At 33.5% G+C, this 23,382-nt stretch overlaps 2 protein-coding genes across 6 annotated transcripts; both read left to right on the forward strand.

Annotated features, from left to right (window-relative positions):
• The first annotated feature begins 1,154 nt into the window (after positions 1 to 1,154).
• LOC105341052 (uncharacterized) lies at positions 1,155 to 10,945 on the forward strand. Of its 5 annotated transcripts, none has more exons than XM_066079973.1 (14): positions 1,155 to 1,388; positions 1,844 to 2,008; positions 2,413 to 2,515; positions 3,167 to 3,252; positions 3,524 to 3,670; positions 3,895 to 3,993; positions 4,201 to 5,365; positions 5,484 to 5,601; positions 6,022 to 6,054; positions 6,607 to 6,868; positions 7,060 to 7,188; positions 7,530 to 7,689; positions 7,900 to 8,023; positions 8,269 to 10,945. In XM_066079973.1, exons 2-14 carry the CDS (start codon positions 1,874 to 1,876, stop codon positions 8,345 to 8,347), a joined length of 2,640 nt encoding a protein of 879 aa, XP_065936045.1. In that variant the 5' UTR covers positions 1,155 to 1,388; positions 1,844 to 1,873; the 3' UTR covers positions 8,348 to 10,945. The 5 variants fall into 5 exon arrangements, with proteins under 5 accessions (XP_065936045.1, XP_065936042.1, XP_011445645.3 ...); XM_066079970.1 differs by having other exon boundaries at positions 1,158 to 1,388; positions 1,856 to 2,008; positions 8,266 to 10,945; XM_011447343.4 differs by having other exon boundaries at positions 1,159 to 1,388; positions 8,266 to 10,945.
• A 7,719-nt stretch (positions 10,946 to 18,664) lies between these two features.
• Positions 18,665 to 21,559, forward strand: LOC136274007 (neuronal acetylcholine receptor subunit alpha-7-like). The gene has a single exon (XM_066079974.1). It carries the CDS (start codon positions 19,584 to 19,586, stop codon positions 20,835 to 20,837), a length of 1,254 nt encoding a protein of 417 aa, XP_065936046.1. The 5' UTR covers positions 18,665 to 19,583; the 3' UTR covers positions 20,838 to 21,559.
• Positions 21,560 to 23,382: the final 1,823 nt, after the last annotated feature.

Raw genomic sequence — 23,382 nt, forward strand, 5'->3', positions numbered from 1 at the left:
TGTGTAGGTAAATGCACACACGAACAATGTCACTTTATTTCCAATAGTAACAGGCTTATCAAGATATAAGGAGTCCTTCTATCAAATCAAAACACACGTGTATATTACTTTTTTCGTAATGACAATACTTTAAAATTATGTACCACAGCTAGGAGATTTATAAATTTGTCCCTGCCAAGTTATTGTTTCCGTCACATTTGGACGAACGATCAATTTTTAATAAAAATACACACACCTTTCAGAGAAGTACAATGTTTGAGCAGTTTGGACTTCTTCTTTTTTACATTAAAAATCAGGGCTGCGTTTTACAAAAGAACTTAATTACGACTTACGATCAAATTAATGAATGTTTATTAATCAAGAACTAATCAATGTTTGATTGAATTATTTGTTAAATATAATTCTGGAAACCAAAATGGTTGAAAATAAATGGTTTGATATAAATTTTGTTCATTAAAGACTGTTCCATGAGACTGAAAATATTTATGACTTTGTCGTAAGTTCTTTTGTAAAATGCAGTCCAGATGTGTAGCGTATCTGTAATAATGACGAAAGTGGGCCTTTAGGATGTAAAATCGGCTGGAATCTGCTGCGCACAGGGTGAATGGTAATTTCATCGATTAATTTTACACAGTTTTATATAATTGTTAATTATTTGTTCTTTTTGGGACGTGCAATTGGTGGGGCAATGCTTGAAATGCAGAATGTTTTATTATAATTAAATATATATATAATGAATTATAATAATGAATTGGGGTGTTTTAATTAAGTTTATATCCTGCCGCCCCCCCCCCCCCCCCAACAAAAATTATTTTGTGTATAAATATATGGCTATGTTGATAAAAGAACTTGATATGCCAGTTTGAATTTGTCGTTATTGATTTGAGCCATATGAACAATAATATTTTCATTTCTTATTGCTATTAAAAAGTACTGGTCTTTTGTAAGTAAATTGATAGAATATGTTGTAACGACAATTGTTTAATAAATTTGTATAATGGTATCTACATAGATTTCGCCTGTCGTTTCACAAGTTTGAAATTTCCCGCCTTTTTCTCTTCGCATTGTAAATTCTAAACGCGCGAGAACCTCAAGAGAAAATAGTTCTCTAGTTTTCTGCTAAATATAATGCAATTGAATGCCTTTTAATGTTTATATTTTCAGATAAATCCCTTTCCAACCTTTTTTTTGGCAATAGAAATACTGTAGTGTAGAATTAAAGGCATAAGAAAATTGTCCCCTTAGGAGAAAATGCAGAAATCGTATCATTACGCGATGGCCCTTGTTGATCAATTTTCCGCCATGTTTATCTCGTTTTTCGTAAAGCAGAAAGGAACTTGATAAAGAGCATGTCCCTGTGCATGACTAGCGCACAAGGAATCAGCTAAGTAAGTCTATATTGTATTTTTTCACATTTGTCTTTCTACACGGTATCATAGGAGCAGCGTTGCCATATTTTCTGTCCCCCTATCGGTAGGTTGTGTTACGCAGAGGGCGCTGGCCGGTGTCAGAAATATTCTACACGGTGGCGCTGGATACTTGCTTTGCTTACTTTCAATTTCATGTGTTTGTCATCTCCAAACGTGCCAAATTATAATTATATTGTCACTAACAGTGAGACATTAGAATCATACATTTCAAATCAGCTATAGATTTTGTTAACATGTTTCTCCATGACCTGAGGTGAGAAGATGATTTCATAAAAGGAAAGCAAATATCATATACATAAAGTGAAAATAACAGAAAACAGCTGCTATTGATATGTTTATGATTTGAATTTTGTATATGCATGTATTTTTATTTCCCTGTTGTATATATTTGTTGTATTGATATATATTATCAGCCCTCTTAATAGAAAGGAGGAAAATAAACCATGGACTCGCAACAGGAACTGTCTCCTCCATCTACTATCTCCACCCAACAAACCACCATGAATCTCCAAGACTTACAAAGCTACCTGGTTACATTCAACAAAGAAATAGAGCCAAGTGATCAAAATGCCTTTCAGGTATTTTGTAGCTCGAAATTTTTGAGATTTTCTTCTTTTTTAACGATTTTGATAGCTCACATGCCAGGAAAACTTGAAAACCAGTGCCATTACAAAAACTGGAAATTCACCGCCCCAAAACGGGAAGCGTAATTCTTGGCTCAATTTTAAATGGATATATATTTTAACTCAATAATACAACTTAAAATATAATTTTACTGCACAATTTGATAATCACACTAATAAACACTAATAAACAATAGTGTTGTTGACCTATTTTCTCAGAGATTTCAAAGATATTAGTGTTCAAGATCATAGCCTATGGCAGTTCAACTGTACATGTATAAAACAGATCTTTCCCATAGTCATACATTAAATTCGTCATATGTGTTTGGATATTAACATATTAAAGATTTCATCAACAGTTCAAAACTGTGCCAGTTGGAACAAACCTAGAGGATGACAAGTCAAAGATTGAGAAAGATGGAAACCCAGAAGGAACAACAACAGGTGAAACAGAGGATATTGGTAAGTCGGAACTCTTTCGCCTTGTTTAAGAAATAAATGTATGGCTAAAATGAATGACATAGAAAACTTCAGATGAAAATAATTACCAGTATATGCAGGGTTAAAACCTCATCATAACACTCATGGAAAAATTAGTACATTTTGTATTTAAAAAAAAAATTATTGTTCCTGATCTTCCTCTTCATGGCACAGTAACATAAAATTTATGTCCCATCAAAAGTCATGAATACAAAATCTCATTACTTAGCATGATGAATTTCCATGTTCTTCGACTCCTTTTGAAAGAAATTGAAAGGTATTGAAATGCAAAAGCATCAGTTCAACAATTCATTGAGACAATATATCTATGTGCAACACTAACATATGTTCATCAAAAGAATTTCTATATATCCAATGAATCATCAAGCAAAGGTAATAAAATTGTTTATTCATTCTTGCTATTTAAGAAAATGGATGTGATAAGATACGTGGGTATTAAGAGTAATTGTTATAGGATATCTATGAAAATAGCTCCATCTTTATCCCAGTATTTGTTGTCTTTCATTTGCTTTGTTTGTTACCATAATAAAAATTATTTACAAGAGTTGGAATTATTTAATGTCAAGTTTGTATTTAGTTTGTTTTTTATCATTCATTTTTTCATCATTCTAGGTGAAACGGAAAAAGTAGTTGACATAGGAGGTATTGCCGTAAATTTAGGGCAGATACATGAGGACGAGAATGTTGAAGATCTTCAGGTAGCTGTTAATTTTCGTGTCAGGCTGTTTTTTTTGCGTAATTCAGCTACCATAAATTTGTTTCAATTTTTTTCTGTAATAATTGTTTTACATGTATGTATATAAATTAAAGAGAATTTAATCTCCAACACATACCAGGTACTTCGTCTTTTACAGTAGTATCATATAGATTTATAAATTAAAATGAATGATATAAGTAGACCTATGTACATTTCATTTATAATTAACTCTCAACATTAAGGTAAAAATGTAATTTTATACATTATTTAAGGTTCAAGTTCCCATGTCTGAGATTGGAAACAACAGTATGATTCAAGTCATATCGGTCAACGGTAAAACCAGCTACCAACTAGTGACAGGAAACCCAGGCTCAGCAATATTTACATCAGCTTCCTCCACCGAGCCACAGATTGGTCAGGTACATGTAACATCAACTTTACGCCTTGTACACTCTGTAAACAGATTTGAACTTGTATTGTTTTACTAACTAAATCCAGGTTATTGAGTATTTTTAATTTCATGGCTAATTTCTTTGGTGTATTGAAATTATAATTTCAGAAGTTGATCGAATTTGCTCATGTACATGTAGTGAATTTGTAAAAATTTAAAAGCTTTTAATTTTCTTTTGATATTATCCTTCAGTCTGTAATATCTGCTGAAGACAAGTCAGGGGCAGAAGCTGTGCTAGCATCTGTGGCAGTATCCAGTCCTGGTCATGTAACAAACCAACAAACTTTACAGGTAAGAAGGTTTGTGGTTTGCCATGTTAATGTTGATGAAAAAATCAAAGTTAATGTTATCACATTCTTTTCTATTCTATTCCCTTACAAACTATTTTTTATCATGTGTTTAACTGAATTTATAAACTGCATTTACATATCATATATAAGAACTATTACCTGTGGCTATTGATTTTACTTACTTTGATACTGTTTTTATGATTTATAGGTGGAGTCTGGAGAGATTGCAGGAGCACAGTTAGTAGCTCTACAAAACTCTGCCGATAGCTCCCAGCCCCAGCTAGTGGCAGTGCAGACGGATGAGTTACCTCCTGAGGCAGTGGAAGCCTCTCAGATGCTTATACCCAGCATGGGAGGAGGAGGAGATAAACTACCTATGGTCACCCTCATGCCTCAAGATGGAAGCCCGGGAGAGCCCATGAATTATTTTTTGATTGTGACAAATAATGGGGAGAAAGATGGGACAAGTTTAAAGCCTATAACTCTAGATATGAGATCTATGAATGCATTAAAGACTGAGAAAGATGCGGTGGAGGAAATGATTGATGAGGACGGCAATGTTAGACGAGTCATTGAAATAGCACCAAAGTTTGACATCCATGGAACACACACCACCTTGTTGCAGTGTCGGTACTGTGACTACACTAGTCCTAAACGCTACCTATTGATGAGGCATATGAAGAGTCACTCAGAGGATAAACCACATAAATGTAACATCTGTGATAGAGGATTCAAAACCATGGCCTCTTTGCAGAACCATGTAAACACACATACTGGAACTCGACCACACAAGTGTAAAGAGTGTGAATCTGCCTTCACCACATCAGGAGAACTTGTTAGACACATCAGGTACAAGCACACTTTTGAGAAACCTCATAAATGCACCGAGTGTGAGTATGCCAGTGTTGAGCTGAGCAAACTCAAAAGACATATGAGATCTCACACAGGGGAAAGACCCTACCAGTGCATGCATTGTAATTATGCCAGCCCAGACACATACAAACTAAAGCGCCACTTGCGCATACATACTGGGGAAAAGCCATACATTTGTGATATCTGTCAAGCTAGGTTCACCCAGAGCAACAGTCTGAAGGCACATAAGTTGATTCACACTGGAAACAAGCCAGTGTTTCAGTGTGAACTCTGTCCCACCACCTGTGGCAGACGAACCGACCTTAAAATCCACATGATGAAACTTCATACCAGTACCACTCCTCTGCAGTGCAGGAAGTGTTCTGAGACCTTCCCTGATCGATATTCCTGTAAGATGCACATGAAAACCCACGAAGGAGAGCGATGCTTTAAATGTGAACAATGTGACTATGCTGCAATGTCCCTGCGCCACTTAGAAGCACACAATCTTACTCATACTGGTATGTTATCAAAGACAATATTTATATGTACCTTACTTAACTTCATAATTTCATGTATTTTGATTGTTGTTGAATATGAACTTTATTATTCACTGGCAAGGCATATTTTTGTTTTTAGGAGAAAAACCTTTTGAATGTGATGAATGCAACGCTACTTTCCGACAGAAACAATTACTTAAAAGACACAAAGGCCTATATCATACAGATGAATCTAGCTATATTTCTACTGGAAAATTGTAAGATTCTTTCTTTCCATTATCAATAATTTTTACCTGAGTTAAAGTGATTAAACAAGCATGTATTTTTGATTATGAAAATATCCCCAAAAAAAACTTGAAACATAAGCTTTGTTAACATGTGCAGTCCGTTTCAACACTGCTTAAATCTCTTCAATGATAATTGTACATGAATTTCTTCAATTCAGATAATTATTTATTTGAAATCATTCATGCACATACATGATGATTTAGGCTTGAATTTCGTTTTGGTATTGGTATTTTACAGAACAAGGGACATTGATTTGATACTTTAAAAAGGAAAAAGCTATAAGATTAGAATAGGTAGAAAGAAAATGATGTTCATTTTATGCAAGTATAAGTGATATTGCAACTGCATTGGAGACTGTAAAAAATAACAGTTTTGTTTTGTTTTTGTAGAATTATCCATAAAGGAAGTACCGATGAAAATAGGTCAGTTTTTATTCAAAGTTCTGACTTTGGCACAAAGAATTTGCTTCTAAGGAACTGATACACTAAAAATTTGTTTTAATGTGTTTATATCTAAAATTTATTATCATCAGTTGAATTTTTAATTCTTGAGAAGTTACAATTTATATATCATTCAATAGGTCCATAATATTTGAATTCACGTGATCTTTCATTGAGTTTTTAATAATTTAGCTTGGATTTGAAAAAGTGTTTTCCTGAATGTGCGTCTATTATTATTTTCATAAACATTTGTAAATGGCATTTAGCTATGTACTGTAAATTCCTTATTTTACACAAGAACTTAATTTCGCGATTCCGCTGTTTTGTATCAAATTGTTAGAATACCAATTTTTTGTTATGATTTCCTATAGTTCAAAACTGTCTGAAAGATAAAGGCGAGACTTCAAAATCCGCGAGGGTTGATTCTCACAATTTTACGCAGAAATTAATTCCTCACATTTAATTAGGAATCCATAGTTCTTCATGTAATTATCCTGATTTTGATAATGCTTACAATTTTGAAATACATGATAGGTCAAAACCTGAAGGCATAGAATCCTCCTTAACAAGTGATCAACTGATCCACGGAAGTTTGTTGTCTGATCTGAAAGCTGGTCGTTTGGGTGACATGCCAAAGGTAGTTATTGTACACCCTGATGGTACTGTGGAAGAAGTTACTTCTAAACTGCATACACTGGCTCAAGAAAAGTCTGTGGAGGAGGTCATTGTTGCAAATAAACTAGAGGAAAAATCAATGGAAGAGGTGATGATGCAAATTGTAGATGAAGAGACACAGGTATGCATGCTACAGGGAATAAAGCAATTTGTTTTTTATGTACATAAAATGTAGGTTTTCTCTTCCATTATATATAACATGCACAATATAACATTTTATCATGCACAATTTTTGTTTCTTCATGAAGTATTTACTAATAGGTTGAAATTGATTTTGTGTGACTAAAATTTGATGTGCAATATTTTTAAAAGGAATCTGAAAGTTCCAAATCCGGAGCCCCAGATGACTACTGTACATTTACTGTATCACAAACTGGAGACAGAGAGCTAGATGGAGCTCCTATTCAGACCTACACCATGATTTCAAATGGATCTCAAATAGTGAGTATTACTTGGAAAATCTGCTTTGGATAAGCAAGTTTTGGAGAGTTTGAATAAAATAGCATATTTTGAATGTGTTAAACAATTTATAAGATTGGCAAATTTGATTTTGTCCTATTTCTGTCGCTTTTACATTTACAAATTTCATTTATTGAGAGTGAAATATTCAGCCTTACATAATATTAAAGTCGAAAGGTCAAGCTGCTTCAATTGGTCATGACACTGATAAATGGTTTAGATTGTTTAATTAAGTCAAAGTATATGCTTTGTATATGTATCCATTTGGACTAAATTAAGCTCCTTCTTTATTTAAATATAAATGTACAATGCCATTAATTTAGCTAAGAGATGAGGGCACACAAGCTACTCTAGAAACAGATAGTGAACAAAGCAATGAATCTCAGAACAATTTAGCCACCCTGATCAGCAGCCAGACGATTCAGAGGACGGCAGATACAGTTCTAGTCAGGGCAAACACTGACAACATCTCAACTCTACAAGGTGGGTGGTTTCCTACATACACACAGCATGCATCACTGCATGAAACACTTCTCTCGTACATGCATTTCAAATTAAATGTAGCATTTCATGTATCATCAAACTGTTTAGGGATATAAATTTTCAATAAATATATGCATGTAGTTCTTAAAAGAAGTTGAAGTTACTGTATGTTCTGTTAACTTATTCTAATATTGTGACCTAACTTTATAGAGGAGGCTGGAATGAAGATAGAATTGCCAACCACTTTGGATGTCAATGGGGATCCCATCACATTCTATACTAGTCCTTCCTCTATTATCACATCACAGGGTTTAACCATTGAGACATTGGACAGGTACATGTAAATTACATTAATTACAGATTTAAATTAGGAATATATTAATTTTTTAATAAAGTAATAACCAATTAAGAATTTTGATATTGAATTCCATGAAACAAAATAAACAGTGTCCTGGAAGTATTTTAGTTTTGATGATTTGATCTTGACTTTTTTGTGAATTTGGATATTTATCATCATGATAAAAAAAAGTTTCTTAGTGTATTTTAGTTTTCATGACGTTACCTTGAATCTTTCAGCAGTAAAAAAAGAAAAGGATCAGGAGATGCTGTCACAGAGCAAGCAAAGAAGTTGTGTACAGATGACGTGTCAAAGAATTGATACAGCTTAATATTAAGTTAAATCATCCTTCAGAATTATAAATGATTATCATTCCTGATTATATGATATTTTGTTCAGAGATTATTATTTTTTAGCACATTGCTTGAATAATAATGTATGATTTGGGTTATTATTAGATTTGCCAAGATATATGATAACCAACTTACTGAGGAAATTTCTTAAGTGTGAACTGCATGTACATTTGTAGTTTATTGAAATTTTATTTTCTTCAATCTAATCAAACTACAAGTACATACTTCTTTTAAAAGAGGCTGTCCATTTTTAAAAATAGTGATGCCAGTACAGATGTAGAAATAAAATGTTGCTTATCAGATCCTGCTAGTGCATGTAATTATACCCCCGCAAACGAAGTTTAGGGGGGTATATTGGTTTCACCCTGTCCGTCTGTCTGTCCGTCCGTCTGTCTGTAGACGCAACTTTGTCCCCCCTATAGAATTTTTTATTACTGCATGGAACAGTTTGAAAATTTGTACATATGTTGAACACCATCTGAAGATGTGCACCTGCAATTTTTTTTTTTAAGATCAGACAAGATTTAATGATTTTATGACAGTTTTCATTTTCCTTATTCTATATATTGTACACTAATGTTGAAAAGTAAGGGAGGTAATCCTTACAGATTTTATTAATTAATTAATAGAAAACACTCTAAAATATATTTATATAAATACATCCAGATGAAGGTTTTTGTCTTTATGTCTTAATTAATAAAAAAAATTATTTTTTATAAGTATTCTATCAACTGACAATGCAAAGTTTTTGTTTGTCAATGATAAATTGTTAGGAGCTAATAAGAACATCAAAGACAAGTGTGGCTGAATTCATTTGTCCCAAGGGAGCCAATATCTGAGCCATGGTTCAGATGGAGCATGTGTTTAGGGGAAATTGATAATCTGTAAAGTGGGTGATGGTTTTGGGGCTATTTTAAAACTGTTTCATGTAAACCAAAAGGTCTATAATTATAAGGAAATAAATAATATAATTATTAATAAAGAAGTTAAACTATTTTTAGAGGTTGTTTAAATTTATTTGTCAAGTAAATTGATGAAGTGACCCTATTGGGCATTAATTTAAATGAAATTCAAAATTACTGATATGATTGTAGTGTTTTGGCAATTTTAAAATTGTTTGTAATATTATATTTTCTTTTTTTACATATTTTTACATAGTATGGTAATTATGGTAATGTTTTGGGAGTTTATTAAATTTAACAAGTTCATCAAAGAAAATCATAGTCCTATGGGATCAATTTTCTGATATGGAGTTCCATTGTGCCATAGGAGAAAGTGAGGAAAATTTGAAACAACTATATTGCATCTGTCAAGACTCTTATTAGAAAGCTATTGAAAGTTTTATCAACAGAAGAGCATTGCTTGGCTACCGGTATTTCTATTCACTGCAAAGGGAGGGGTTATTGTCATTTTGTTGGTTTTTCTTTAAATCAATTAAATTAAGAAAATATATCATCAAATACATACATTTGTAAATGTATTACTGTTATAGATATGTATTTACAGTGAAATTCTGACAATTTTGATTTTATTTTTTTTTTGTTAACTAATTTTTTTTTTTTTACAATTCTAGAAAAAAAATTTTGTATGTGTTCCAAACCTTTATTATTCAATTCAATTATTTGTCCCATTTGAAATTAGCCTAGCGGGGGTATTAGTCCCATTAGGACAGTTCTAGTTTTATATTGTTTGACTAATATATTATCCTCTCATAATAATGCTTTTCTCCTGAATCCTTTGGATTTTACATTTGGTGCTGAAATGTTAAGGACATGTCTAGATCGAGATAAATCCATTTTGGGCTTTTTAATTTTATAAACATTACATTTTATAGAGGATTGACAGTCAAAAAACTTGTACTGTGTCTAAATAATTTAGATCTTCTAATCCTAAAATGATGGTTTTGCAGATTCTATCTATACTTTACTGGGACAGCCTCTGAAGCTAATCAAATTTGGTATTTTTTTTAGTTTATTTAAATGTGCAGCTTTTGAACATGTGCAGTCATTTACATGTATATTGTGTTGTATTGGTGGTCTAAAACTGAATACTGGAATATAGATATTAATGTTTATTAATTTTGTTTGCCAAATTGTGTGATTCAAGTAATTATAATTTAATACCTTAATATTTTGTGTAATTTAAATCACTGAATGTTTACACTTTCATTGTCCTGATGAACATTGCTGTTAGCATAGCATATTTATATGTATGTTGTAATTTATTACTAGGAATCAAGATTCATCAATCAACATGCTTAGGGAGAAAATTAAGTTTATGAACTACTGTTCCCAGTTTCTTTAAGCCTTTTAAAGTCTGCTATGAACATTAAGCAGTTTTCATTCTGGCACGTTCCATGTAGTTTGAACTTAGACAATTACTGTATATACAGTGTATTTAAAAATGTGAATTAATATTCAAATCATGGTACATGTATTTGAAAACTGCAATCAAAGACGCAGCTTAATAGTTATTTTAAATTGAATGTAACAAGGAATGCAGAATGTTTATTTTGGTTTGTTATGCTATGCGTGTTCAAAGTTTAATAAATAATATATTTAATATTTTCATGCTTGTGGGTTTTTTTTTTCAGTTTAAAAACAAGATCCAAATGGCTGAGAAGAAAGTAAAAAATTATTTACTCTGTGTGTGTGTGTGTGTGTCAATCTATATAAGTTTAAACTCTAGTCTTTGGTTCTTTGGCATACATTTATGTTTCCAGCAACGGCCGAGTTGCCATACATCTGATTTGACCTTATCTAGAACTCTGATAATAAAAGAATATTTACCGAAAATAGGCCTCCAACCGCGATCCTACCTTCTTCCAAACAAAATTATCCCAGACACACCCATTTCCCTAGCTGAATTTTCTGGATCCGCTCAATGGATAACTATGTACTTGCTACTATTTGGTACAGCTGTAAAAAAAAAAAATGTTACTCCCAGCGAAAGTATCGGTAAGGCCATCTTATGTGTTAAACTGAAGTATCTTGAACTCTGAGATTATCTCTGTTTCAACCTATACAAGAATGTAAGTATGCCCCGCTGTGAAAAATCGAGCGTAAGAAAATTTAATCGAACACTTTTCACTTTTTGTTAACTTGTGTACAACGCTGACTTTTGATTTTTCAAATCCACTTTGGATACAATTTTAAGGATAAATATTTTCTTGATATTGTTACATATTTAAGCTCTAGCAGAATTTTTAAAAAAAATTATCTGGGTACCCATATGCAGATAAAATCAATATATCTTGTAAAAAAAAATATATTTTCTAAGCCCACGAAACACATTGAACTAAAATTTTTTAACTATAACTTACTGATACCATAACTTTTCGACAAAGCATCACATTTTGCTGCACTTAGTTGCAAAAACTATTGAATTTCGAAGTAAATTTAGCACTGTTTGTTTTGTAATCATTAACACACCCGTCCATTATGCCGGATCACTGAATGCAAATGTGTGATCAATTTCCAGTAACACGCACTTTGCAAAACTCGCTTCAGAATCTTAAACAAGAAATTTATCGTTACCAGCTTACGATGTTTCCTCTGTGCGCCAACACCTTTTTGCTTTACCTGTGTTTTATGACATGGGCAAGTGGAGTCTATGCTCATACTTATGATGACGAACAAAATCTAAGACATTCAATCCTCGCAAACTACACTCCTGGTATCCGTCCGGTGATTCAACAAAGTCAACCGACGACAGTTATGGTTGAATTTCGATTAATGGAGATCTTATCTTTTGATGATAGAGCGGGCGTTTTGAAAACGATGTGCATATTAACTCTACAATGGATGGATGAGAAGATACGATGGAATGCGTCCATGTACGATATATGGCTGCTTTTTCTTACACCAACTTCTGTGTGGATGCCAAGACTTTTTCTCAATGATGCAGCAACCCAAAATATGCATATCGAAACAGGAGACAATGACGACAGCCAGGTTCGTCTTTCGTTTAATGGGATGGCCATTTACTCGTATGCTGGACTTTCTACAACCAGATGTGATGCAAGTATTATGTACTTTCCCTTCGACCAACACACTTGCGAATTGAATTTTTTAAGTTATGAACACACCGATCGGGTTATTTTCCTTACCTCTGATCTTCCTTTTAATCTCCCTGAATACACTAACAAGGAATGGGAAGTTCAAAGTGTGAAGAAAAGCCATTCAATACTATCGCTTTCAAACGGAGTAAACCATAGCAATATTAAAATTACTATCCAATTTAAGAGAAAGCCGGGTTTTGTTATTTTGAACATATTTGTACCTATCCCTTGCTTTGGGATCATCAATATTCTTGTATTTCTTTTACCAGAGTCATCTGGAGAACGCATTTCGTTTTCGATTACGATTTTGCTAACGTTAGTATTTTTTTTAAACCTGGTTGCCGACTGTCTACCGCCAATAAGTGATCCTGTCAGTATCTTTAACATAGTTATAATGACTCAGGTACAAAATAGCTTGCTGATTGTGATTGCAACGATTTTCTCGTTGGTAGCGTACGAAAATGCTCAAAAGGAAAAAGAAGTACCGTATGTTTTAAGCTGCATCATATCAATGGTAGGAAAATCTGTGAAAAGAAAGAACAAAGTCGAAACAACTCCTGCCTGTCATCCTGAAGAAGATATACTTCCTTTCCCCGATAAAAATACAGATGAACCAGTTGAAAAGGATGATTTGAAAATCGATCAACCTACTTGGGATACTGTGTCCGATCTATGCAATAGGTTTTGTTTGCGATCATTTTTGTTCCTATTTAGTATTGAGTGGCTGGTGTACATTATTTTAATGGTATCTTATTGCTACTTCACACCACTGATATAAACCTTCAAAGAAGATAGCGCAAATGCCCATTTGGTTTAGTCGTAAAATACAATTTCAAATTTATTTTTTTTCCAACTAAATATAATTGATAATGTTATAATTCAAATTTACAAAAGAACAATTTCTAACTATATTCAGTTTTGAATATAAATAAACAAACGATAAAAAATAGATAAAGTATAAAGTGTTGGTGGTCTCGAACCCACAACCTAAAACCCTAGCTCTATAATGTTACCTAATGTCTGGTGCTCTAACCACTGAGCCATTTCAGTCACAACAAATTCCATTGTTAAATGCTATATGCGACTTCAACCACGAATTTCAAGACTTGTATTTTTTTTCTAAAACGTTCAATTGTTGCGATACAAAATGACATTTCCATAGTAAAATGAGTCATCTCAGTTTCATTTCCTTTAATCCTTATAAAGACTATGACAAAAATATGGAGCTCAGACCCACTCTATATAAGAAAAAGCACTGAAGTTCTAAAAAATGACACTATTTGGAGGTTTTGACACGCATACGCCAGTTTAAATCAACCTATTCTAATTATTTAACATGTTTAAGGGTTATATATCGATGTTATGGTATATATACATTGTTTTCAATAATTTAGAAGGAAATTATGGCATTTGTAGATATTTTAATTTTATAGTATCTATTCTATCCTCATATGGGCAGTTTACACGCCTTATTCACCCATCTTCTTAATTCTCACCAAATAAGATCTGTTTATAAACGCATTGTGCATCTGTACATTTTTGCATTTGGAGAGATTTGTTAGATCTATACACCAGTAGTTTGATTATTCTGATGAAATACACTGACGTTTCGATCGATGCTATCCCAAAGACAGTGCCCGAATATTGTATTCAGACCAAGTATTATAAATGTACAAACTTTTCCCCATTAGAATCATTACAGGATTGGTTGTGTCAAGATGAAGTCAATACATCTTTCCATTTCATGGTGTTTGTTTTTTAGTATTTGTGTAACAGGTGTCTCTTGTTCGGGGTATAATGACGTGCAGAATCTGCAACGAGAGCTCCTTGCAAATTACACACCAAACATTCGACCGTTGAACAACCAAAGCGAAGCTATTACAGTGTATGCAGATTTTGGACTAATTTCAATTCTATCGTTTGATGAAAGGGCTGGTATTTTAAAGACACTTTGCTTTATGGCGTTTAGTTGGATTGACGAAAAAATAAGATGGAATTCGTCCAATACAAACATAAAAAATATTAGATTACCATTAACTTCTGTATGGGTACCCCAAATCTTTTTTCAAAATTCAGCAACTGAGCAAATGAATATCGATAGCAAAAGTGGAAGTCTTCTATATTTTTCTAATGGAACTGCTCTTAATGTGTTTGGAGGATTCTCGACGACTCGATGCGACGCAAATCTTTTGTACTATCCTTTTGACAAACACAGCTGTGATTTGCAAGTTATTAGCTGGTTGCCCGATGACAAGCTAGTAATGGTTTCCACGGATTTTCCGTACGCGGCATATGAATTTGAAAACAAAGAATGGAGGGTACTGAGTGTGAGAAAAAGGCACTCGATGTTAGCTATATCCAACAATCATAGTTTGATAAAATTTACAGTAGAGTTTCAAAGGAGACCAGCATTTTATATTCTGAATATCTTATCACCTATACCTTGTCTAGGTTTTCTGAATATCTTTGTCTTCAAGTTACCAGTTTCCTCGGGGGAGCGCGTGTCGTTTTCCTTAACAATTTTACTGACATTGGTGTTTTTCTTAAACATGATTGCTGATACATTGCCACCAGTGGCTGAACCAATTAGTCTGTATAACATCATGGTGATGCTGGTTCTGCAAAATAGTGTCTTTATTGGAATTTGTGTCATTTTGTCATCGATGACGTACGAAAAGATCAACCAGAATTCCGAGGTTCCAGAGAAACTTCGCAAATGGACTGCTTTGTTATTGGCATTAACAAAAACTACCAATAAAATTGATAGTGTTAAAATGACGAAGGAGGCCAAAGAAAGCACGCAGGTAAAAATAGACGAAGATACTGCTTTTGAAGAAAAATCTTCGCTGTCTGAAACAATCACATGGGAAATTATCCTACAAGAGTCTGACAAACTTTACATTCGATTGTTTTCTTTGTTGTTCATTTCAGAATGGCTGATTTACATCATTTTGACAATTATTAATATTTAAAATGGCTTACACACATTTGAATTAAGTTTCGAATATCTCAAATTCAATTGTTGGTTTCATAAATTAAAAGAAACTTTGAGATAACTGTCAATGTTCTATGTTTTACTGAAATATATTTACGCAATGTGTTCCTTTTGGTATCGGAATATATGATATCAAATACATTTAAAAATTGAAACAAAAACCGCTGTTCGTAAATATGCTAAGGAAAATGTACAAGTGACCCAACGAAGCCTTATACATGTATATATATATATATAAAGCACAGAGAAATTCACCTTTTTGGAGCTCCACCTCCGCCCCGGCCGGGGCTTGAACTCACGACCTCTGGAACCCATTCTCCTAGCAGTGAGCGGCCACCGCGCTAACCACTGGTCCATCTAGGCAAGACTAGCAGAGTTTCGAACAGCGCTTTTTGTTTCAATCTTTAAATGTTTGTATGTAAAATTGTTTCCACTTGTTAATTTTTTGTTGAAACCATTTTTCTTTGATTGTGGCATTCTTTTTTTTAATTTCATACAATCTACAGACGTACAACACAATGTTGTTTCACATTTAATAGTTCAGAGGTATATTGGAAGTCACAGAAAATTAAGTTTATTGAGCTTGCAAAGGTACTACATTGAATTGGTTTATGTTCCCAGTTTCTTTAAGCCTTTTAAAGTCTGCTATGAACATTAAGCAGTTTTCATTCTGGTACATTCCATGTAGATTAAACTTAGACAATTACTGTATATACAGTGTATTTAGAAATGTGAATTAATATTCAAATCATGGTACATGTATTTGAAAACTGCAATCAAAGACGCAGCTTAATAGTTATTTTAAATTGAATGTAACAAGGAATGCAGAATGTTTATTTTGGTTTGTTATGCTATGCGTGTTCAAAGTTTAATAAATAATATATTTAATATTTTTATTTTTGTGGGGTTTTTTTTTTCAGTTTAAAAACAAGATGCAAATGGCTGAGAAAAAGTTAAAAATTATTAACTCTGTGTGTGTGTGTGTGTGTGTGTGTGTGTGTGTGTGTGTGTGTGTGTGTGTGTGTGTGTGTGTCAATCTATATAAGTTTAAACTCAAGTCTTTGGTTCTTTGGCATACACTTATGTTCCCAGCAACGGCCGAGCTGCCATACATCTGATTTGACCTTATCTAGAACTCTGATAATACAAGAATATTTACCGAAAATAGGCCTCCGACCCCGATCCTACCTTCTTCCAAACAAAATTATCCCAGACACACCCATTTCCCTAGCTGAATTTTCTGGATCCGCTCAATGGATAACTATGTACTTGCTACTATTTGGTACAGCTGTAAAAAAAAAAAATGATACTCCCAGCGAAAGTATCGGTAAAGCCATCTTATGTGTTAAACTGAAGTATCTTGAACTCAAAGATTATCTCTGTTTCAACCTATACAAGAATGTAAATATGCCCCGCTGTGAAAAATCGAGCGTAAGAAAATTTAATCAAACACTTTTCCCTTTTTGTTAACTTGTGTACAACGCTGACTTCTGATTTTTTAAATCCACTTTGGATACAATTTTAAGAATAAATATTTTCTTGATATTGTTACATATTTAAGCTCTAGCAGAATTTTTTAAAAAAAATTATCTGCGTATCCATATGCAGATAAAATCAATATATCTTGTAAAAAAAATATATTTTCTAAGCCAACGGAACACATTGAACTAAAATTTGTCAATTATAACTTACTGATACCATAACTTTTCGACAAAGCATCACATTTTGCTGCACTTAGTTGCAAAAACTATTGAATTTCGAAGTAAATTTAGCACTGTTTGTTTTGTAATCATTTATAATCCCGTCCATTATGCCGGTTCACTGAATTCAATTGCGTGATCAATTTCCAGTAACACGTACTTTGCAGAACTCGCTTCAGAATCTTAAACAAGAAATCTATCGTTACCAGCTTACGATGTTTCCTCTGTGCGCCAACACCTTTTTGCTTTACCTGTGTTTTATGACATGGGCAAGTGGAGTCTATGCTCATACTTATGATGACGAACAAAATCTAAGACATTCAATCCTCGCAAACTACACTCCTGGTATCCGTCCGGTGATTCAACAAAGTCAACCGACGACAGTTATGGTTGAATTTCGATTAATGGAGATCTTATCTTTTGATGATAGAGCGGGCGTTTTGAAAACGATGTGCATATTACATCTACAATGGATGGATGAGAAGATACGATGGAATGCGTCCATGTACGATATACGGATGCTTTTTCTTCCACCAACTTCTGTGTGGATGCCAAGACTTTTTCTCAATGATGCAGCAACCCAACATATGCATATCGAAACAGGAGACAATGAAGACAGCCAGGTTCGTCTTTCTTCTAATGGGATGGCAATTTACTCGTATGCTGGACTTTCTACAACCAGATGTGATGCAAGTATTATGTACTTTCCCTTCGACAAACACACTTGCGAATTGAATTTTTTAAGTCATGAACACACCGATCGGGTTATTTTCCTTACCTCTGATCTTCCTTTTAATCTCCCTGAATACACTAACAAGGAATGGGAAGTTCAAAGTGTGAAGAAAAGCCATTCAATACTATCGTTTTCAAACGGAGTAAACCATAGCAATATTAAAATTACTATCCAATTTAAGAGAAAGCCGGGTTTTGTTATTTTGAACATATTTGTACCTATCCCTTGCTTTGGGATCATCAATATTCTTGTATTTCTTTTACCAGAGTCATCTGGAGAACGCATTTCGTTTTCGATTACGATTTTGCTAACGTTAGTATTCTTTTTAAACCTGGTTGCCGAATGTCTGCCGCCAATAAGTGATCCTGTCAGTATCTTTAACATAATTATAATGACTCAGGTGCAAAATAGCTTGCTGATTGTGATTGCAACGATTTTCTCGTTGGTAGCGTACGAAAATGCTCAAAAGGAAAAAGAAGTACCGTATATTTTAAGCTGCATCATATCAATGGTAGGAAAATCTGTGAAAAGAAAGAACAAAGTCGAAACAACTCCTGCCTGTCATCCTGAAGAAGATATACTTCCTTTCCCCGATAAAAATACAGATGAACCAGTTGAAAAGGATGATTTGAAAATCGATCAACCTACTTGGGATACTGTGTCCGATCTATGCAATAGGTTTTGTTTGCGATCATTTTTGTTCCTATTTAGTATTGAGTGGCTGGTGTACATTATTTTAATGGTATCTTATTGCTACTTCACACCACTGATATAAACCTTCAAAGAAGATAGCGCAAATGCCCATTTGGTTTAGTCGTAAAATACAATTTCAAATTTATTTTTTTTCCCAACTAAATATAATTGATAATGTTATAATTCAAATTTACAAAAGAACAATTTCTAACTATATTCAGTTTTGAATATAAATAAACAAACGATAAAAAATAGATAAAGTATAAAGTGTTGGTGGTCTCGAACCCACAACCTAAAACCCTAGCTCTATAATGTTACCTAATGTCTGGTGCTCTAACCACTGAGCCATTTCAGTCACAACAAATTCCATTGTTAAATGCTATATGCGACTTCAACCACGAATTTCAAGACTTGTATTTTTTTTCTAAAACGTTCAATTGTTGCGATACAAAATGACATTTCCATAGTAAAATGAGTCATCTCAGTTTCATTTCCTTTAATCCTTATAAAGACTATGACAAAAATATGGAGCTCAGACCCACTCTATATAAGAAAAAGCACTGAAGTTCTAAAAAATGACACTATTTGGAGGTTTTGACACGCATACGCCAGTTTAAATCAACCTATTCTAATTATTTAACATGTTTAAGGGTTATATATCGATGTTATGGTATATATACATTGTTTTCAATAATTTAGAAGGAAATTATGGCATTTGTAGATATTTTAATTTTATAGTATCTATTCTATCCTCATATGGGCAGTTTACACGCCTTATTCACCCATCTTCTTAATTCTCACCAAATAAGATCTGTTTATAAACGCATTGTGCATCTGTACATTTTTGCATTTGGAGAGATTTGTTAGATCTATACACCAGTAGTTTGATTATTCTGATGAAATACACTGACGTTTCGATCGATGCTATCCCAAAGACAGTGCCCGAATATTGTATTCAGACCAAGTATTATAAATGTACAAACTTTTCCCCATTAGAATCATTACAGGATTGGTTGTGTCAAGATGAAGTCAATACATCTTTCCATTTCATGGTGTTTGTTTTTTAGTATTTGTGTAACAGGTGTCTCTTGTTCGGGGTATAATGACGTGCAGAATCTGCAACGAGAGCTCCTTGCAAATTACACACCAAACATTCGACCGTTGATCAACCAAAGCGAAGCTATTACAGTGTATGCAGATTTTGGACTAATTTCAATTCTATCGTTTGATGAAAGGGCTGGTATTTTAAAGACACTTTGCTTTATGGCGTTTAGTTGGATTGACGAAAAAATAAGATGGAATTCGTCCAATACAAACATAAAAAATATTAGATTACCATTAACTTCTGTATGGGTACCCCAAATCTTTTTTCAAAATTCAGCAACTGAGCAAATGAATATCGATAGCAAAAGTGGAAGTCTTCTATATTTTTCTAATGGAACTGCTCTTAATGTGTTTGGAGGATTCTCGACGACTCGATGCGACGCAAATCTTTTGTACTATCCTTTTGACAAACACAGCTGTGATTTGCAAGTTATTAGCTGGTTGCCCGATGACAAGCTAGTAATGGTTTCCACGGATTTTCCGTACGCGGCATATGAATTTGAAAACAAAGAATGGAGGGTACTGAGTGTGAGAAAAAGGCACTCGATGTTAGCTATATCCAACAATCATAGTTTGATAACATTTACAGTAGAGTTTCAAAGGAGACCAGCATTTTATATTCTGAATATCTTATCACCTATACCTTGTCTAGGTTTTCTGAATATCTTTGTCTTCAAGTTACCAGTTTCCTCGGGGGAGCGCGTGTCGTTTTCCTTAACAATTTTACTGACATTGGTGTTTTTCTTAAACATGATTGCTGATACATTGCCACCAGTGGCTGAACCGATTAGTCTGTATAACATCATGGTGATGCTGGTTCTGCAAAATAGTGTCTTTATTGGAATTTGTGTCATTTTGTCATCGATGACGTACGAAAAGATCAACCAGAATTCCGAGGTTCCAGAGAAACTTCGCAAATGGACTGCTTTGTTATTGGCATTAACAAAAACTACCAATAAAATTGATAGTGTTAAAATGACGAAGGAGGCCAAAGAAAGCACGCAGGTAAAAATAGACGAAGATACTGCTTTTGAAGAAAAATCTTCGCTGTCTGAAACAATCACATGGGAAATTATCCTACAAGAGTCTGACAAACTTTACATTCGATTGTTTTCTTTGTTGTTCATTTCAGAATGGCTGATTTACATCATTTTGACAATTATTAATATTTAAAATGGCTTACACACATTTGAATTAAGTTTCGAATATCTCAAATTCAATTGTTGGTTTCATGAATTAAAAGAAACTTTGAGATAACTGTCAATGTTCTATGTTTTACTGAAATATATTTACGCAATGTGTTCGTTTTGGTATCGGAATATATGATATATGATATCATATATGATATATGATATCAAATACATTTAAAAATTGAAACATAAACCGCTGTTCGTAAATATGCTAAGGAAAATGTACAAGTGACCCAACGAAGCCTTATACATGTATATATATATAAAGCACAGAGAAATTCACCTTTTTGGAGCTCCACCTCCGCCCCGGCCGGGGCTTGAACTCACGACCTCTGGAACCCATTCTCCTAGCAGTGAGTGGCCACCGCGCTAACCACTGGTCCATCTAGGCAAGACTAGCAGAGATACGAACAGCGGTTTTTGTTTCAATCTTTAAATGTATGTATGTAAAATTGTTTCCACTTGTTAATTTTTTGTTGAAACCTTTTTTCTTTGATTGTGGCATATTTGTTTTTATTTCATACAATCTACAGACATACAACACAATGTTGTTTCACATTTAATAGTTCAGAGGTATATTGGAAGTCACAGAAGTTCTAATTTTCTTTTAGAGAATTGAGAGAAAGAGAGAGTATTTTGTCATATTTTCATATTTGATTTTATAATCATATAGTATTTATTTATTTATTTTATTTAAGGGACTTTTTTTTTATCCAGTGCAAGGTCAAATGTTACCTAACTTATGGGTCTTTGTTAAGATTTTAATGATCTTTTTTTTAGATACGTGTACTCTGGGTGGTAACTATTGAAAGAAGATCAACATGTAACTTAATCTTTGATTTCCAAATCACTTGGGTTATTGATCAATACATCAGATATTTTATGTAATTAACACTGTTTGAGTAAAATCAAGAATGTTGAATTTGATTAAGTTTATTATGTTTATTATGAAATTAGAAATTGGAAACTTGGCAATAGATTAGTGTTAATCAAGATTATGAAACACTGAATACAGGCAAACCACATGCGGCTAAGTCACACGGGTATACCAAGAAAGTTAACAAGTTGTGGAAACGTCATGGAAAGCGGCTCTGAGTTATAAAATAGCCACGCCAGCCCTATAACAATCTCTGTTGCCGTTTCCCCTCAATAGAATTATACAACTTCACAAATTGTTTCTTTTAAGGCCAATAAGTTTAAGAAGTAGAGGCTGAAAGCAAGGAAGGCATTCCATTTTCTGACTTGCTAAGCATCCCCCAAAAACTCTACAATATCACATACAGCAATCTGGTGAAGAATTGAACGATTTCCGGAGTGGATCTCCGAAATGGAAAATTAATCAATAACTTTCAAGGGTTTTCCCCATACGATCAAATTCATCACTGACCATCTCCATAGGCGAAACCCCTACGGCGACACCGGCCTAAAAAATTTTTGAGCGATCTCACTTGCTCTCTATCAACCGGACTACCGTCTCTAGACGTGCCAGCACGTCCATCGAACGGAGCAATTTGAGGCATAAGTAATTATATATATAGTTTCTTCGTCTGCCCTGTCTCCCTCTGTAAATGTCACATCCTCTTTGTCACCTTATACATGTACATCTTCTATCACTGCGACGCCACAAGAGGTTAGACACGCGCCAATTGTTATTAAATTTACTCAATACCACCAGATTGAACCGGCTGTTACATGTAGTCACCTTTTATGGCCATGGTGATATACTTCAATATGTCGGAATCAGCGGCATTGTCTGCTCTTTCTTTTATCTAAGTGACATTCCAAAACAATATGGTAATACCAATTTAATTAATTCCATGAAGTCTTCTTTGGAAAGCTTAAAGCACTCTTTTTTAGGAAAGAGTTCAAAAACAAAATATCCTGAAAAATAAATAAATGATTAACAACACTTAAAATTACAAAATAGTGCATTTCGGTTGCGTTTACTTATAAATAATATAATTACTAACGCTAAGATGCTTAAAATTACACATGCATACAGAAAACAAGTTGTGAAGTTTTATATTTTAATGAGAAGAAACAGCAACTGAGGTTCTCAGGGCTTGCGTGCCCATTTTCTACCTCAGAACCGTTTTCCATGACGTTTCCACAACTTGTTAAATTTATTAGTACCCATGTCACTTGACCGCATTTGGTCCTCCTGTGATCTGAATTAAAACTAACCCATTGCCAAATTTCCAATGTCTTATTGCATAACCCCAGAATTGGACTAAAATAATAAACTTGATCAAAATTCAACATCCTTATCTTTACTAAAACAGTGATCACGTACAATAAATATTTGATGTATTAATCATTTACCCAAGTGCTTGGCCCTAATACTAAATTGTAATAAAAGATTAAGTAAGATGTTAATCATTTTTAAATAGTGATTATCTAGAGTACACAATTTGTAAACAAAGATCAACAATATCTTAACAATGACCCATAAGTTATGTTACATTTGACCTTGCACTGGATTTGAGAAATAAGGCCCTTAAATTATAAAAATAATGCAAAAAATTCTA

Source organism: Magallana gigas, chromosome 3 (assembly GCF_963853765.1).
Source record: "Magallana gigas chromosome 3, xbMagGiga1.1, whole genome shotgun sequence".
Lineage (NCBI taxonomy): Eukaryota > Metazoa > Mollusca > Bivalvia > Ostreida > Ostreidae > Magallana > Magallana gigas.

What these genes read in the sequence shown, in the direction of transcription:
- LOC136274007 (XM_066079974.1), top strand. Translation starts at nt 19,584, where the DNA reads ATGAAGTCAATACATCTTTCCATTTCATGGTGTTTGTTTTTTAGTATT.
- LOC105341052 (XM_066079970.1), top strand. Translation starts at nt 1,874, where the DNA reads ATGGACTCGCAACAGGAACTGTCTCCTCCATCTACTATCTCCACCCAA. An exon ending in AGAATGTTGAAGATCTTCAG is followed by an intron (nt 3,253 to 3,523) that starts GTAGCTGTTAAT and finishes ACATTATTTAAG; the next exon opens with GTTCAAGTTCCCATGTCTGA. An exon ending in TTTCAAATGGATCTCAAATA is followed by an intron (nt 7,189 to 7,529) that starts GTGAGTATTACT and finishes CCATTAATTTAG; the next exon opens with CTAAGAGATGAGGGCACACA.